The sequence below is a fragment of the Drosophila montana genome, unplaced genomic scaffold (genome assembly GCF_035044405.1).
Source record: "Drosophila montana isolate Dmon_TW-CO22-7 unplaced genomic scaffold, ASM3504440v1 contig_3733_1, whole genome shotgun sequence".
Taxonomy (NCBI): domain Eukaryota; kingdom Metazoa; phylum Arthropoda; class Insecta; order Diptera; family Drosophilidae; genus Drosophila; species Drosophila montana.
This window is the reverse complement of record NW_026998620.1, coordinates 5225656-5241557: the sequence shown is the minus strand read 5'-3', so window position 1 is coordinate 5241557 and position 15902 is coordinate 5225656. Positions and strand designations below refer to the sequence as shown.

The 15902-nt window shown below is 39.8% G+C and overlaps 1 protein-coding gene across 1 annotated transcript; it reads left to right on the top strand.

Moving 5' to 3' along the window:
- Positions 1-3215: 3215 nt before the first annotated feature.
- Positions 3216-4331, top strand: LOC135437033 (dynein regulatory complex protein 9). The gene has a single exon (XM_064694847.1). It carries the CDS (start codon positions 3216-3218, stop codon positions 4329-4331), a length of 1116 nt encoding a protein of 371 aa, XP_064550917.1.
- The last annotated feature ends 11571 nt before the right edge of the window (positions 4332-15902 follow it).

Here is a 15902-nt window from a genome sequence, read left to right as displayed (position 1 = left end):
ATTTGTCATGCATTGCACGAGATTTGCCTGCACGAGCGACCGCAGCTTCTGCAGTATCATATACCCCCGCAATCCACTCTTTAGGGTGGGCGAAAACACATGTTGTTCCCACACACACACACACACACACAAGCTCACTCGCACTAAAGTTGGGCAGCCAAGCGTGCGGCACCTGAACGTGAATTAATGGTAGCGTCTATCACTTGCCGGCCGCAGACAACAACGCACTGACATATTCACACAGTCACCATCATGGCCAGAGCCGCGACATCATCAGTCGGTGAACACGGACACCGCCGCCTGCTCCTATTACCCCACTCCGCAATGGGTTGGCTTGGTTTTCGCCTGGCATATGCTGTCGTCGTCACGGTGTCGTGGTTGCGGCTCGCAATATAAAATTTTTGGGCAAACTGAAGCAGGCAGCATGGGTACGGCTGGTTATGTACGGATATGCAGAGTATAGGGTTATGTTTCTGCCTTTCTGGCTGTGTGTCTCACACATATACCAGGGAATAGCCTTTAAGGGTAGTATGTACTCACAGCATCAACATGATTAACTATAACGACCCTCAATTAAATAAACAAATGTATTGAATTTAATACATGTATATTGTTATACCCTTTCAGAATAGTATACAACTGTCATAGAAACGATTGGTAAATATTACTTCGCAGTTCAGCGCTTCTAACATACAATTACATACCTGCAAAATTTGACCAACATCGGATTATTAAAATAAGAGTGTTTTAATCTTTGGCGTGTTGAAGATAAATAACCATTATTATTGTTGTTTTTTTTCTTTATATTTAAATATTTGTTTAAGTTTGTAGCTGTAAAATTGTTAGCTTGCAATTGTTATCTAAACTATTTTCTATTCCTTTCTAAAACGTGTAGTTTTCCTTTTGTCAATACTTAATATTTGAGAGCACAATTTGATTGGCCAATGAACTATATTTTTTGTAACATAATTCTCCAACCAAATATAGTTGTTGCTTAGCAACAAGAGCTAATGAACCGCCATATGATATCAATGCGAAAAATATTAACATGTATTTGAGGGAAAAATGCTAGTGACATGCAATCGTCGACAAAATCGACAGCCACTGATAGAGACACGAGTGCGGAAAGCGAGTGACTGATTGACATTTAGTCTATTAAATTTATTTGCATAAAATATTTTGGGCCTGAAGCTTAATATTTATTTGAAATTTGGCCAGCAATCGTTAGCAGAGGTCTTAGTACAATTCACTGAATTAACCCAGCATTAAGTCCAACTGGATTCTATAGTTACACAGTTTCCGGTTGTATATGTCACTATTTGGTGCTAGCCAAAAATTTGCATGGAAACTTTTGTGGGATTCTAAAGGAAAATTGAATATTTGGCCAAAGCTAATTTATGTGTATGGCTTTATGCTGCAAATGCCAGACTTTGTGAGTCTATGGTGTGTGTGTGTGTGTGTGTGTATGTATGAATGCCTGTGTGTATATTCTGCTTATCAGTCGCTGCACAGCATACTTTTTGGCGCATTTAATTTCAGCAGAAGAGGCGAACTCTGCGCCTTTTTCCGATTTGCAGTCAATGAAGCAGAAAACTGAAAACTTTTTCTTTGCAGTCTATTAAAAATAATGGCCGCTGACAGCGAAGCCACTCGCCAAGTGCGAAAGACGCCACATGCAGTCCCCATGTGTATGGCTGTATGTGTGTGTGTGTGTTTCTCAGTGTGTGCGCAAGACAGTAGCTGGCATTAAATTAATATATATGTGTATACTTTGGGTAATTTCTCATATCGCTCCATTCATAGACGCTGCCGTTGCAATGACCATTTGCGGTTGCCTTTTAATGCCCCTATCTGAACTCTAGGGCAATTGTGCCTCTTTGGGCCAAAGCACTAGAAATTAATTGAATTTCTATAGTGAAATATATATAATATTTCAATATATCAAATGACAGAATTTACGATTCAGTGCTTAGAGTAGTATTATGTATACATAAGTGATATTTGGCATAAATAGGGCAATGGGTCATCTTAATAAATTTGAAAATTTATGCCAATTTAAATTTAGCCTAAGTCACAATTATGGAAATACTTAGAAATGGATACATATATTACATTAATTTTTAATATCTACAACGGAAGGTGATCCTTTCACGCTTTGGCAGCAAAGTGCAAGTCGGAAGGTGTTCTGAAAAACGGCTTTCAGCTTTCTGGCCGAAAATGATGAAGAAATGTCCGCTAGTTGCATAATAAGGGGATTTGTAGAGCAGAACAAAAATTTAAAGCTCTGGAAATTATTATGGAAGCTATTGCTAATGTTTTTTAAAATGAAAATAAAAAAGTTACTGAGAACTTTTATACTTTCACCCATTTATTTTTTTCAACTATGTTAAGTACTGCTTACTCAAATAGTAAAAAATTTGTTTATATATTAATATGACGAAATATTCTATAGTATAATTTAAAATCAATTCAATTTGAGAAATTTAAACTCGCAGAATCGTCAAACCTTAAACGGAATTCAGTAAGGGCAATTAACTTACATAAATCCTTATGAATCTAAAGTAACATTTTCTTATCCAATAGTAGGGCATTCAAAAGTCTCACACACGTAGTTTTCTTATCTGTACTTACTTTTTGCCCTGCCGCTGCTGGCACAGTAAAAAAATTACCGACGAGCAACGCGCAGCAGAGAGCAGGTTTTGTGGTTAATGCGATAATTTAATTGTAATGCGGGTCTGGCGTCTTGGGTGCCAATAATTTAAGTTGCAATCAGCACGGCATTTATTGGGTTAAACGTACAAGAGAGCAGGGCAAACGAGGGTTGTTAAGAGAAGGAAGAAGATTTCACAGACGCAGACTTACATGCTAGTTGGCTAGCCAAGAAGTGAATGAACCCAAAGGAAAAGCCGCAAAGGATACAGAACAAGAGCTGGAAAATAAATTCAGGGACTGCTCCTGCTGCTGCCGTTGTCCTATAAAGGCGCCAGTACGAGTTTCGCATTTTTGCACGTAAGCGCAGGGCAAGAGGACAAAGAGAGCAAATGCGTAGCATACTTACTGGCGCTTGGCCAAGCAGAAGGAGACAAAGAGACTTTGAACGGGAGAGAGTGTTGCATTACTTTTGGCCAACGAACGAACAGTAGCCATGACAACGTCAAATATTTGATATCGATAAACCAGTCAAGTAGCTGTGCCTCGGCTTGCAGCCAGTTCTAATGGAAGCCTCGCTGGTGACTGCATTGACTGAAGAGGAGCAAGCGGAATGGCAACGCTTGATGCTGGCTGTCACCTACAAGACGGCCATTGATAAGCTTATGCTGTTGCAGCGCTGGCACCGTTTGAATATGCAAAAGCCGCCGTTGCCGCGCAAAAACCGCAGACGCAGCTCCTCTATTGGGCAGCCGGCGATGTCTGGGCGAGTTCTGCTCACTGGCAAAAGGCTGCCCAGGTTGGAGTCGCTGCTAGGCGACACGGATCAGGAGGCCGACACGGTGGACGAGTGTGTGCTAAATGCCCTGAAATATGAAAATGATATAGATGCATTGCGCGCATTTTTTAAGGCCGCCAACCAACAGCTCTACATGACCAAAGAGGAGCTAGAAACTGAAAATCCAAGTCGCCTGGAGCTCGCCATTGGCGCACTAAGCGGAAGTAATAGCGAAGAATCTGTGGCACTCAATCAGCTACAGCAATCCAAGGACGAGATAAAGCTACTGCTAGCGCAACTGGAGCAGCTTCAGATTGATGGTGTGGCCAAGCTGAGGGAGTTGGAGGAGCGCACTGCCGATGCCAAGTACAATTTAAAGTGTGTATCGCGCGTAAACGACCTGGAGTACAGCCTGGTGGAGCGCTGGGAGACGGCACGCGTGACTCAGGCAAAGATTTGGGGCGAAAATGCCGAGCGGGCTTATTTGCGCGACATACTCGACTACAAGCAGCGACTGAAACATGAGGAGCGCGTCAGCCAGGAGCTCGCCGCCTTTCGCACTCGCGAGCTGGCCGACCTGAAGGAAAAGATTGCATATTGGCAGCAGCGCTACATCAGCGAGCTGCGTCGCGTCGAACGTGAATCTGAGGCATGGGAGCTGCGCATTCTGGAGCAGAGCAAATCTCTAGCGCATCACCGCGAGCTGAACGCGCAGCATTTGCAGTTTGTGCGCGAGTATTCCGCGAAGAAGGAGGAGGAGCAGCGCCTGCTTCAACTACAGGTGCATCGCATGGAGTGCGCTGTCAAATTGCAGGCCTGGTGGCGCGGCACAATGGTGCGACGCGGCCTGGGACCCTTTAAGAAAAAGCCAAAGCGCGGCAGGCGGCCAAAACCCAAAAAGTAAACGAATAAAATGCAATCCAACAACAATTGAACCCATCTTTGCCTTATGGAAATCAACTTGTACCTTAAAACCAATTAAAAAGTTGGCTCGCTGCAGTTAACGCGTCAGCGGTCAACGGCTTACGTCAGCCTTAATGGCACGCCGCCATTGTCAACAGCCTTGGCCATTGTTTACGCGCTGCTAATGGGCCAGCAGCCATCACACTGAACCTGCCAGCACCAGCAGCAGCAGCCGGAGCAGCAGCAGCGGCAGCAGTGGCAGCTGCAACAGCTTTTGCCCAGCTGAAGTTGAAGTTGCTATTAAAGTTCTTTCTTCTTTTTTCTTGTTTTCGTTTTTTGTTCATATTGCTTGGCTGCATGGCTGCATGGCGCCATCCAAGTGGTTTCCAGTGGCAACAATGGCCTCAGTGGCAGTCAGGCGGGCTGCCAGTTGGACAGTCAGTTTGTTGTTGTTGTTGTTTTTGTTGCTTTCATTGTTGTCGCTCTGGTGGTGCATGGAGATAAAAAGCGACAATTTGCCCGCTGAATGGGTGCAACTTTCTCTCTGTCAGGCTGGGCAAAAGCACAAGCTACCCATGTTTGTTTGTATGTCCATTGTAATTTAAAATATAATTAATGGCCGTTGCCTTAATTTATTGAATTTGCATGAGCGCCGCGAACGTTGCCATTTTTTGTTTGTTTCTCTCTCTCTCGCTCTCTCTCTCTCTCTCTCCCTCTGTCTTTATCCCCCTCTCAGTCTTTTTCCATTTGCCATCCTGCCTGTTGGTTATTGTTTGGCTTAATGCTCACTTTTGTTTTATACTCTGCCACTTGCAACAACAATAACATCCCAATAATGACTGCCGCAAGTCCATTTTGTTGCAAGGCCTTTTGTCTATTTGCTGGCGGATGAATTAATGGAAGATGGCGCGAGAAGAATACGTAACGTGCCACCAACCACGTATCGCACAGTAACAATTTTGTACTTGCATATACATATACATATACATATAAATATACATATACATATACATATATGTACATATACATATACATATACATATACATATACATATACATATACATATACATATACATATACATATACATATACATATACATATACATATACATATACATATACATATACATATACATATACATATCCATATACATATACATATACATATACATATACATATACATATACATATACATATACATATACATATACATATACATATACATATACATATACATATACATATACATATACATATACATATACATATACATATACATATACATATACATATACATATACATATACATATACATATACATATACATATACATATACATATACATATACATATACATATACATATACATATACATATACATATACATATACATATACATATACATATACATATACATATACATATACATATACATATACATATACATATACATATACATATACATATACATATACATATACATATACATATACATATACATATACATATACATATACATATACATATACATATACATATACATATACATATACATATACATATACATATACATATACATATAAATATACATATATATTAATAAGAGACTGCTTTAATGCAAATAGATAAATATTACTTGTTATTATATGCACTCATAAGCAGAAGTAAATGGTTAACTGCAAGCCAGGAGAGCTTAAGACACTTTTGCCCTATAATCTGGGGATCTAGTTCATAAATAGTTTGGAGCGAAATACTTTGTAAGTGAGCAGTCTCGACTAGTTTCAGTTAAAGTCGACTACCGAAAAGATGTTGTACCCGTGCCCGCTGTCTGTCGTGTGCATTAGTTAAAACAAACCGGTCGCTGAAATCCTTTAAAAATGGCGGACGCAAGGCTGCTTGCCCCAAGAGAAAAGGGGCGCCGAATAGGGCTCCCCAAAATTTACATACAAATTAGGGTTAATGAGCAGTGAAATTGTTATTTAACTTCGGCTGCCCGTTTGGTACTTTAAATCGCGCAACGCTTTAACCAGCCGTGTTTTAAATAACCACGCAGTTTGCGACACGTTTTGGATATTTGTAGTGCATGGCGAATCCTTGAGGTATGTAGGATTATGAGAAAGGTCGAAAGGTTGCTTGCAGGATATTCGCTCGCATAAATTAATTGAATATCGTGTATACGCCACGTGCTCACAAATTAATTCTTCTCTCGTTTTTTTTGTTTTTGTCAGCAGTCACTCACAACGTTCTATTTAAAATTTAATCAAACACTTTAATTTGATTAACAACGCACGTCTTTCAATATAAATTTATGGCCGCACGACGCATAATCAAAGACCAGATCCTCCACTGACCAGCCATAAAAAGGGTTAGCTACGCCCCCAGCTCACCACCTCGTCGTCGCTCCATTTTTTAGTCTCGTCACAGCTTTCAACACTCCAACGCCGTCATTTGATATGCGTGCGTGACGTGCTGGCCAGGGGGAAAAATGGTGTCGATGCTTTAACGTCTAATAGCAACACGTACATCTGATAAAATATTTTATTGGCATGTGTGGCGCCCGTCCTGTCGGTCAATTTATTTTATAGATTTTTTAAATGCCTTCGCACTGCGATATGATAACTTGCGAGGAGTATTCGCTGTACTTAAGCCATCATTCATATTTGTTTAAGCGCATCTTGAGATCTAAGGCACTTTAGTAGGACTGTCGTTTTTTGCGTTTAATCCTGGCTTTTATTTAACTAACGTTCATTTCTTCTTAAGACTGAATATGCGTTGAACATATTGAGATCCGGGCTTAAGGAATGAAAAAAGAGAAGAATTCAGTAAGTAAATAACACAATAAACATATGTTTTTGTTGTTTTTTTGTTTTGTTGTTTTTTTTCCAGCCTTTTAAAATTAAATCCTTTGTGTACAATATTAACTTTTGAATCTGGATTGGCGGAAACTAGTACCAAAATACAACTACCAATTTGTTTGCTGAGTAAAACTTTAAACTGTAGTCTTAATGTCCTAAATGAATTGTCATGAAGATCCTTTGAGATGAGTTTAATCTCGAAACTGCGCCTACCAAATATTTGACTTCCATTTCCCCCAAGTAAGGGTAAACTTTGCGAAAAGTGTGAAACACTTCTCAACTCAACTCGGTTAAAACTTTTTGAAAACGTGTTTTATACAGGTGGTTTTACGGATTTTCCACACTAGAGGTTACTAGTGCAGGGCTGTGCGTTGGTCACCAGTTAGTCAGTCAGTCAGCACAAACCATTTACATATACATACATACGGATGATATGCTGAGCTGATTTTGTAGTTAACAAAATTAAGTAAGAATAAAATTGAATATGTTTTTAGGTTTGCTTTTTGTCTTTGTCAAAGCTAGGCTGTAGGCAGATGACGGATGAAGTAATTGGCATTCAAACTATGAAAATATTTTGCAAGCTTTAATCTTCTGACCTTTGTAAAGCATTGGGTATTCGATGAATTCTGGTTAACTTTTTTTTTATTATTTTTGTGGAAATGCATATTTCATGAAGTTAGTGCACAACTTTCACGCTTCTGCCTGTGTAGCAATTTGGAGCCCATAAATCATTTTAATATACAACCTAAGCTGAAGAGCAAAACAAACACCGGAGGCATTTTTATTTGCCTACGTGTCTATTGTGTGAACTACAGCCAGCCCACTTCTCGTACATATCTCATCATGCAAATCTGAAATAAATCTTAAATTTCTGTTCCACGGAAATAACGCCCAGGAGGTCAGCAGTTTTCACTCCTACACGTTGTGAATAAATGGCAAATACCAAATGCCAACAGCTGAAGCCGAATGCTGATTCTGATCTGTGTGGGCGGCATTTTAGTGGCGGATGCGTGTGCTTTTCAGAACTTTTGTGTTTCCATTGTTGTGCACCGTGAAGCATGATTAGATTTTCATTTGTTTCATCTTTTTTTTTGTTTTGTTTTTTTTTTTTTTAATAATTCACCAATTAGCCTCTATGCAAGCAGCATGGATGCGTATTTCCCAAGCGCCGCGGCCATGCAATGAACCTGTCGCCGCGTCTCAAAAATCAAAGCGCGACCCACAAATTGAAATGTGTGTGGACTGGGAAAAACAAACTGGGAAAAGTAGCGCGAGAAGTTTTGTGCAAACGGCAATTCTCTGTTATTTCATTTGCTTACTGATTTTGTTGATGTTGTTGTTGTTGTTTCTGTTGTGCGCCGTTTGGAATTTTAAATATGGCGTCTGTTTTGTTTGAAAACGGAAACGAGTGTCTGTCAGTTTATTTGTTTGTTTGTCTGTCTGCCTGCCTGCCTGCCTGTTTCTTTTGGTTCGTTTGTTGTTGATGTTGTCGTCGGCAACGTCGACGACCCGAAATGAAGTCAAGCAACTTTTATGCCGCTCCTTTGGCAAAGGAAACGCCGTCTAATGTGTTAGTTTGTGCATCCGTGTCTCTGTGTATGTGTTTGTGCGTCTGTATATTCGAGATTGTGTGTTTTTTTGTAATTGTCATGGCCAGTGGCGTCAGCGTCGACCAGAACACGGAGGGATTCATTAAATAACAACTGTCCAAAGTCCTTAAATTGGATTTTGGTCCCGAAATACGCCAAGTCTTCTGTATCCCCCTAAAAGAATATTTTTGAGCATGATTTTTAAGTGATATGAAAAGATATATCTCAGCAGAAGTATTCAACAGAAAGGCATTCATTTAACAAGAATAAAAGGGATTTTTTGTTGGATTTTTGCCTTTCATTCCAAAAATATTTGTTAAAAAAATTTTTTTCCTACGAAGTTTTCTTTTCTCTGTGGGCTTATATGAATATTCTCCCAATCAAACTGTTTTTCTAATGCACAAAGGTTGCAAAAAAGAATATATGATACAATATTTATATTGCCGATTATAATTATTTAGCATAAATTAGTTGCGAAAGATTCGACAATTCATTAATATTGAAACGATTTGTATCATTCATTTTAGTTTGCTTCAACCCAACTATTATGTGCATTCAACCTACGTCTCTGTTTATTTCCAACGTAAACTGTTTGAATAACCAACTCACATAAATGCAAACGACACAACATTGCCCTTGTGTCTGTAATAAAGTTGGCTTGGAATTTTTAATAGTCTACTTTTCGGCGCATTAATTTTAATGTAGCTAATTTTGCTAAATGAGAGGGAAGAGACTGGGAGACGGCTACAAAATAGTTGGTCTAGACCTGCGCACCTCGCTAAATATTTATCAAAATTATGTGCCACGGATAAAAATAAATATTTGCAATTTGATTTTATTTCGATTTGATTTCGGCACGCAATTTGTGCATTGCACTTACCGATAGGAATAGACCAGCCCTGGGTCATCTAACATATTTGGAAAATGGACATCATGAGCCTTTGGCAAAATCAAACTCGTTTAACGTGAATTTGCCATAGCTTTTGCTTGGCCTCCGAGAGTGTGACACGCACGCCCTCCCATAGGAACTATTTATGCAGATTTTTGTTTTTATAATGAAACAGCAGCAGCTGCAACAGATAAACGTGGCTATAAATTAATGTGCTTTGCATTTCATTATTTGCAGTTTGTCATACGATAGTGAAATTGCAAATATATGCATAAGTAAACTGAATCACATACGCATTGTAGCGCACATATTCCCATGCAGTTACTCATTGATCTATTTTCTGCCAGCATTTTCCGGCAAGTTTAGTATTACACACAATTTCAATTAATTACAATTCGTTGCAGGCAATGCGCATATGTAAATGCAAATGGTATAAAGCTGATGGCCAAAATCAAAAACAAAGAAACACAAAAACAGAAACAAAAAAAGAATACACCAAAGTATTTAATGCACAATGCAAACAATTAAAAATTCCAATTACACTGGCAGACCATTAAATTGAGCCTGATCTTAACTCATCTCTTAGACTAACTATTCCGGCGGTACTATAGATACCCTTGCCGTTTAATGTTTTGTGTCGACTATGAAGTTTTTGCAATTGCTGTGCTTTTGAATTTGTAGAACCAGCCCCAAACAGCAACAGCTGAGAGAGAAAAACTACAACTGAATTTCATACGAATTTCAGCATGAAAAAAATTGGGAGCTGCAGTGACAGATTGGCGGACATTTTGTCACAGAGTTTGTAGTGAAAAACAAGTTCCACAACGCAAAAAAAAAGTATATATATATAAATAAACAAAAAACAAAACGCCTGACGCCATACACAAACAATTTGCAATTCAACAGCTAAAGGGATCAGCAGTGACAAGCGCATTTGCAGCATTTCATCGAATATGAGGTTTGGGGCAGCGGCTGAAGCTCTGGCCTAGGAGTGTGGCTGTGTGGGGAAGTCGTATATGTGAAAACAGCTTACGCCACCCCAAAACGTCAGCCAAACACATGTTTCTGTTCTGTTGGATGCCGGATGCAAAATGATCTACCATCCATACATATGAACGCAGCGTTTTGTAATACACTTGCGTAGAGTATACTACTTCAATTATGAAATATGTATTCCCACAAATACATACTTTTAAGAGTACTTCATGTTAATCGGAGTAAAGTACCCTGTAAAAAAATGCTCAATCATTTAGGACTTTATGTACACTACATATTAATAAAAAAATTAAATTAATAATATTAAAAATTAATTAATAAAAAATTAATATATATATATATACAAAGCATAAATGATTCTTATTTTAATATTATTTTAATTATTGTAGCTTATTATAAACTCAATTTAACTATAAATAAAAACTAACTTAATTAATGTTACTACTATGGCATGTTCTTTTATTATTCATATCATTATTTTATTATTATTGGGGGTATTGGGTTAAGTTGAAAACTATCAACATAGTTTCTTACATATCAAAAGCTTGGCTAAGATAACACCATGAAGAAACATAATCGTGATACTCGAACACGGGATTTTGTTGACCAGCTTTCTAAATATAGACAACCACAGCTTGATTATTCATATATTTACGGCTAATTATGTGTATATTTTTTTATTTCATGCCCCTGTTTAATAATTAACACAAGTATAAGAACACTGTTAACATTTGGGTAGAGGGTATTCATGTGCCCAAGTGTAAAACATATTGTCATAATTTTTTATTTTTGTCATTGTCATTTGCATTGCAATCGTAAATGCATTTGTTTTTATGTCGCCAAACCGAATTGCTGCTGCTCAAGTTGTTGCTGTTATTGTTCTGGACGTCCGCCTTGTTAAAATTAATGAATTTGTTCGCCTTGCATGATGAGTGCGTGTGTGTATGTGTGTGTGTGTGTGTGTCGGACGGAAGCATCCTTAAGCAATAATAAAATAAATGTATTTTATGTTAGGTAAATGACGTTTATAGTGAAGGGGTGAAGTGAAGGTGAGTTAAATAAAACGTGGCCAAATGTCTTAAGTGAAAACTCTTAATGAAAATACTTATAACGCAAGTGCGAGGCAAAATTGAAAGCGAAATGCATTTTAATGCCACATTTTCAACTTAAATGCAATGTACACTCTCATACAAACATCCGGCGAGCGGAAGCCACAATGCGCAATAAAGATGGCAAAGCGTGGGCAGTCTGACAGCGGGCCAGGGCTGCCGGAGTGGCGGCCAAGGCACGTAAAGATCGTTGCCATTGATTTATGCGCCGCGTGCCAGCGCCAGCGTGAAGCGTGCAACAAGCCAAGGCAACGCGCAGCGCACGAAAAAATAAATAAGTGGGATGCTGGAGTGCCATGAAGCACGCGCTGGGGCAAGCTGAAGTGGGCTGGGCCTGGCCTGGCGACTGACGAGTGCGGGTCAGCTGTTAAATAAGTGTGTCAACACGTTGACTTCTTGCTCCAAGCTCACCATTTTGCCGCCCGTTTCGCTTAACTGCCAGCCAGTTTTCAGCTAAATGAAGCGTGCCCCAAAGTATGCAGCGAGTTTTCTGTAAAACGTGCCCCAATCCATTTTAGCTTGGCTGTCATTTTGTGCTGGAAAATTTGATTAAGTCCAAGCCGGCGATAAGTTCATTGTGCGCTCCGAACGCTTTGCCTTGCCATAGCCATTTTACATACATAATGTGACATGGTCGTGATGTAAACGCGCTTCATGCCTTTCGCCGTATGGCAGCTACGAACATAGCAATTAACTCACACACACACCAATACACACACTCCCCCACACTCACTCGTCCAGCCAGCTGTTGCGGCCTAACGCAATTACAGCTACAGCCCCAAAATTGCGCCTGTCGCCAGCATCGGTGTTCGATTTTTGTGACGCATGACATCCGAGCAAAGGCAGGCATTGCGGTGGGCATGGTTATTGCCATATCTACTGCCCACATATTGTCGCAAACGCCACAATTCGAACACTGACATCTACTGGCAGCGTTCACGTTGCGGCTGACGGCCGTAAAAATATCGCGTATACCGTATAATTATACGACTCGACAGTCGCTCTTATACATGCTCAATGATGACTATGCAATTACATTTATCAGTCATTTGAATAATGCAATTGTTATAATTTAACTTTGCATTTGATTAGTTAATACATTGAAGCAACAAACTCCAGGTAAATAAAACAATAGCCTATCATTATTAAAAACAACAAACAAATCGTAATCTTAAACAAAACGCTGAATGTGGAATATAATTATATTTTTTTAAATACATATTTTAAAGCACGTATGATTGAATGTTGGAATTATCATTAATAAACTGTATAAACCTAGACCTATAAAATGGAATATAAGGTAAATAAATATTGTTTTCGTCAGCAACTCAGTCGAAGGAAAGAATATGTGTTCCTTGAAATGCCTTTAGTTCTTATATTGAAAACATTTTCTATAAGCGAACGTTCTGCCTGCATGTTTATTAAAGCCCTGAGGGATATCTGATACATCTCAAACATTGGTTCTTTTTAATACAACATACTACACCAGGTAATTGACTAAAAAGACATAATAAAGGAATTTGCTCACTGATATTTCTCACAATTAATGTCAGGTAAATGTTTAATGAAATCAATTTTTCAATTTATATTTATTTATTTAAATAAATTGAATTGAATAAATAAATTAACACTGCGGGCGCATTCAAATATGTGCGCAACACGTGCATCTCGTCAGCTGCCGGCAGCGTTCTAATTATTCATATTTGCTGCAGTAGCCTGTTAATAATGATATTTTATAATGAGCGCAAATAAATGATAAAATATGCATGGGAATGCACAAAAATTGCAGCATACACCAGGCGCCTCTGTGTGGAAAAGAGGTGACAGCACAGATGCCAGGGGCAAGCAATTGCCGCAACATTTGCGCAGCTGCTTGCGACGTGATTTGCATTAGCCACGCCCACAAACTCCGGCTGCGCCCAAGTGACGCCGTCTGTTGCTGCTTCGATGGGTGGGCTGGCCTGGGTGCAATTTTTTACACTGGGCCATCAGAAGGCTGTTTTTGTGCAATCTATCTGCATGTTGCACGTCATGTTTAGCTATGTTGCACTTATGGTTTTATTATATTGCGGCAAACGATTTATGATCCAACCATTTATTTGCGAGCTGTGACCAAATCTTTGCTTGCGGCTGCTGCCCTTGGCCACTGCAAAATTTATGTGCGCCGAAGACCAACCGCAAATAGCAACTGGCAACTGGCAACTGGCAACTGGCAAGTGGCAAGTGGCAAGTTAAGACAATGTTGCACAAATGAACTGCCTTAAATAATAAGCGAAGCGAATAGCAAAGGACAAGAAGTGCCTTAAACAAATTTTGGCAAGCGGCAAAAACTGTGAGGTTTTCTGTTGTCGCAACATAAATCGTTTTATTGAGCGTTTTAAGCAAATGGTGCTGCAACTGTGCCAGAAGGATAGCTGTCAGGATAAACTCGGCCTCCGACATGGTCAGCTAGCGGGCGCTCATAAGTCGGCAACAGAAATTTCCAAACGCCAACTGGTACTGGCTAATTATGTGCACATTTGGCAGCACTTGGTCAAACGACAGAAGTTCTTGGCCAACTTGCGAGCTGACATTTCATTTTACAGCAACATGTCGAGCTTGGGCGAAATAAAAACAGTGCCCATAAATTGTATTTAGCCAAGTTTTGCTGTGTCGCCTTCAGATTTTTGGCCCGCCTTCCAAGCCAAAAAAGAAGACCAGACAAGTGCAAAGCGCGATAACAACAATAAGTTGCAAACGGCAACTTGCTCGAATGCACAAGGCAAGAGTCGATAGTTTTGGAATAGTTTTGGCATTGCCAATGCGCCGTTTGGCCCTTTGATAAAACATTCGAACAGTCAGCACCGTTTACTGTCAGTCCGACCCGGAGTCAGTCGAACTGGATGTGGAAGTCGAAGTGCTTGGCTGTTTCTAATTTATGGCATTTTAACAAGCAGGCAGCATGGAACGAAAACAGCCAAATGGGGGGGACAGGCAGTTCCGTTACAGTTTCTTGCTGCAAATAGGCATAAATTTGCATTTAATGCAGCTGAGAATGAAAAGGGCAAAAATGAGGAGCGCAAATGCCAAAAATTATTTTGCTATTTAGTAAGTGTATAATTTCCTGGTCCCGTCTGGCTAGCGCCAGGACTCTGGGTCCTCTGCCTGGATGCCAGATCGCAGGTCGCAGGTCGCAGGTCGCCGCTCGGCAGGTGCCATAAAAGCGGCATAAATTTTTAAACTTTTACAAAAAATTTGCATTGCAAATGTCCTAAACACATACACACACACACACACACACACACACATGTGACTCGCTGTTGGCTGTAGCATTTTTCGCGTTTTGCATGCGGTTTTAACAGCGTTTGGGTCAGTCTATTAAAATGCAAAAACCCACGGCGCGTTGCCTCCTTTACCGTCCGGAAGTCCATTTTGTCTTGTCGTTCACGTCATAAATATGGCCGGGCAAATGGCGTTGCTGTTTACGGTTTAGTCTTCCCCGTACATGACTGTGTGTGTACGTGTGTGTGTGTGTGTGTGCGTTTGTTTATGTGTGCCCCTTTTAATGACAATTTGCTGAGGGTTTGCATTAAATTGAAGCGAATTTCACTTGACACACATACGTGAACGTGGACGTGTACGTGTGTGTGTATGTGTGTGTGTGTGTGTGTGTGTGTGTGTGTATAGCTGTGCCCGCGCTGTGCACTTTACTCCATTCGTCGTGCGTGGTTTCTTGTGGTTTTATTTTTACGGCATAAATTTAAATAATTTCCACTCTGCATTCACTTTTACAACTTGCTTTTTGAAATGTGTCTGTCTAGGTACTAATCTATATATGTTTGTATGAGTGCGCGTGTGTTTGTGGCAAATGCCTGCTTTAGTTGGCATCTGATGACAGCGGCTTGGTATAACATTCTGGCTGGCATCAGGTCTTGAGGGTTGTCACCCTACTCAAGTCAACTCTAGATTTTCTGTTGTCAGTCAAGTCTTAGGGCTTTCAAACTATCATACACTAGTTGCTGCTTGTGATTTTCTTAATACTTTTTGCCCTTAGTCATTCACGCTTCAGTTCTAACAAACCCTTTTGAGCCGAATTTTTATGTTTCAATTCCACGCCATTTCCTGATATACTTTATGATATACATCAACTCGT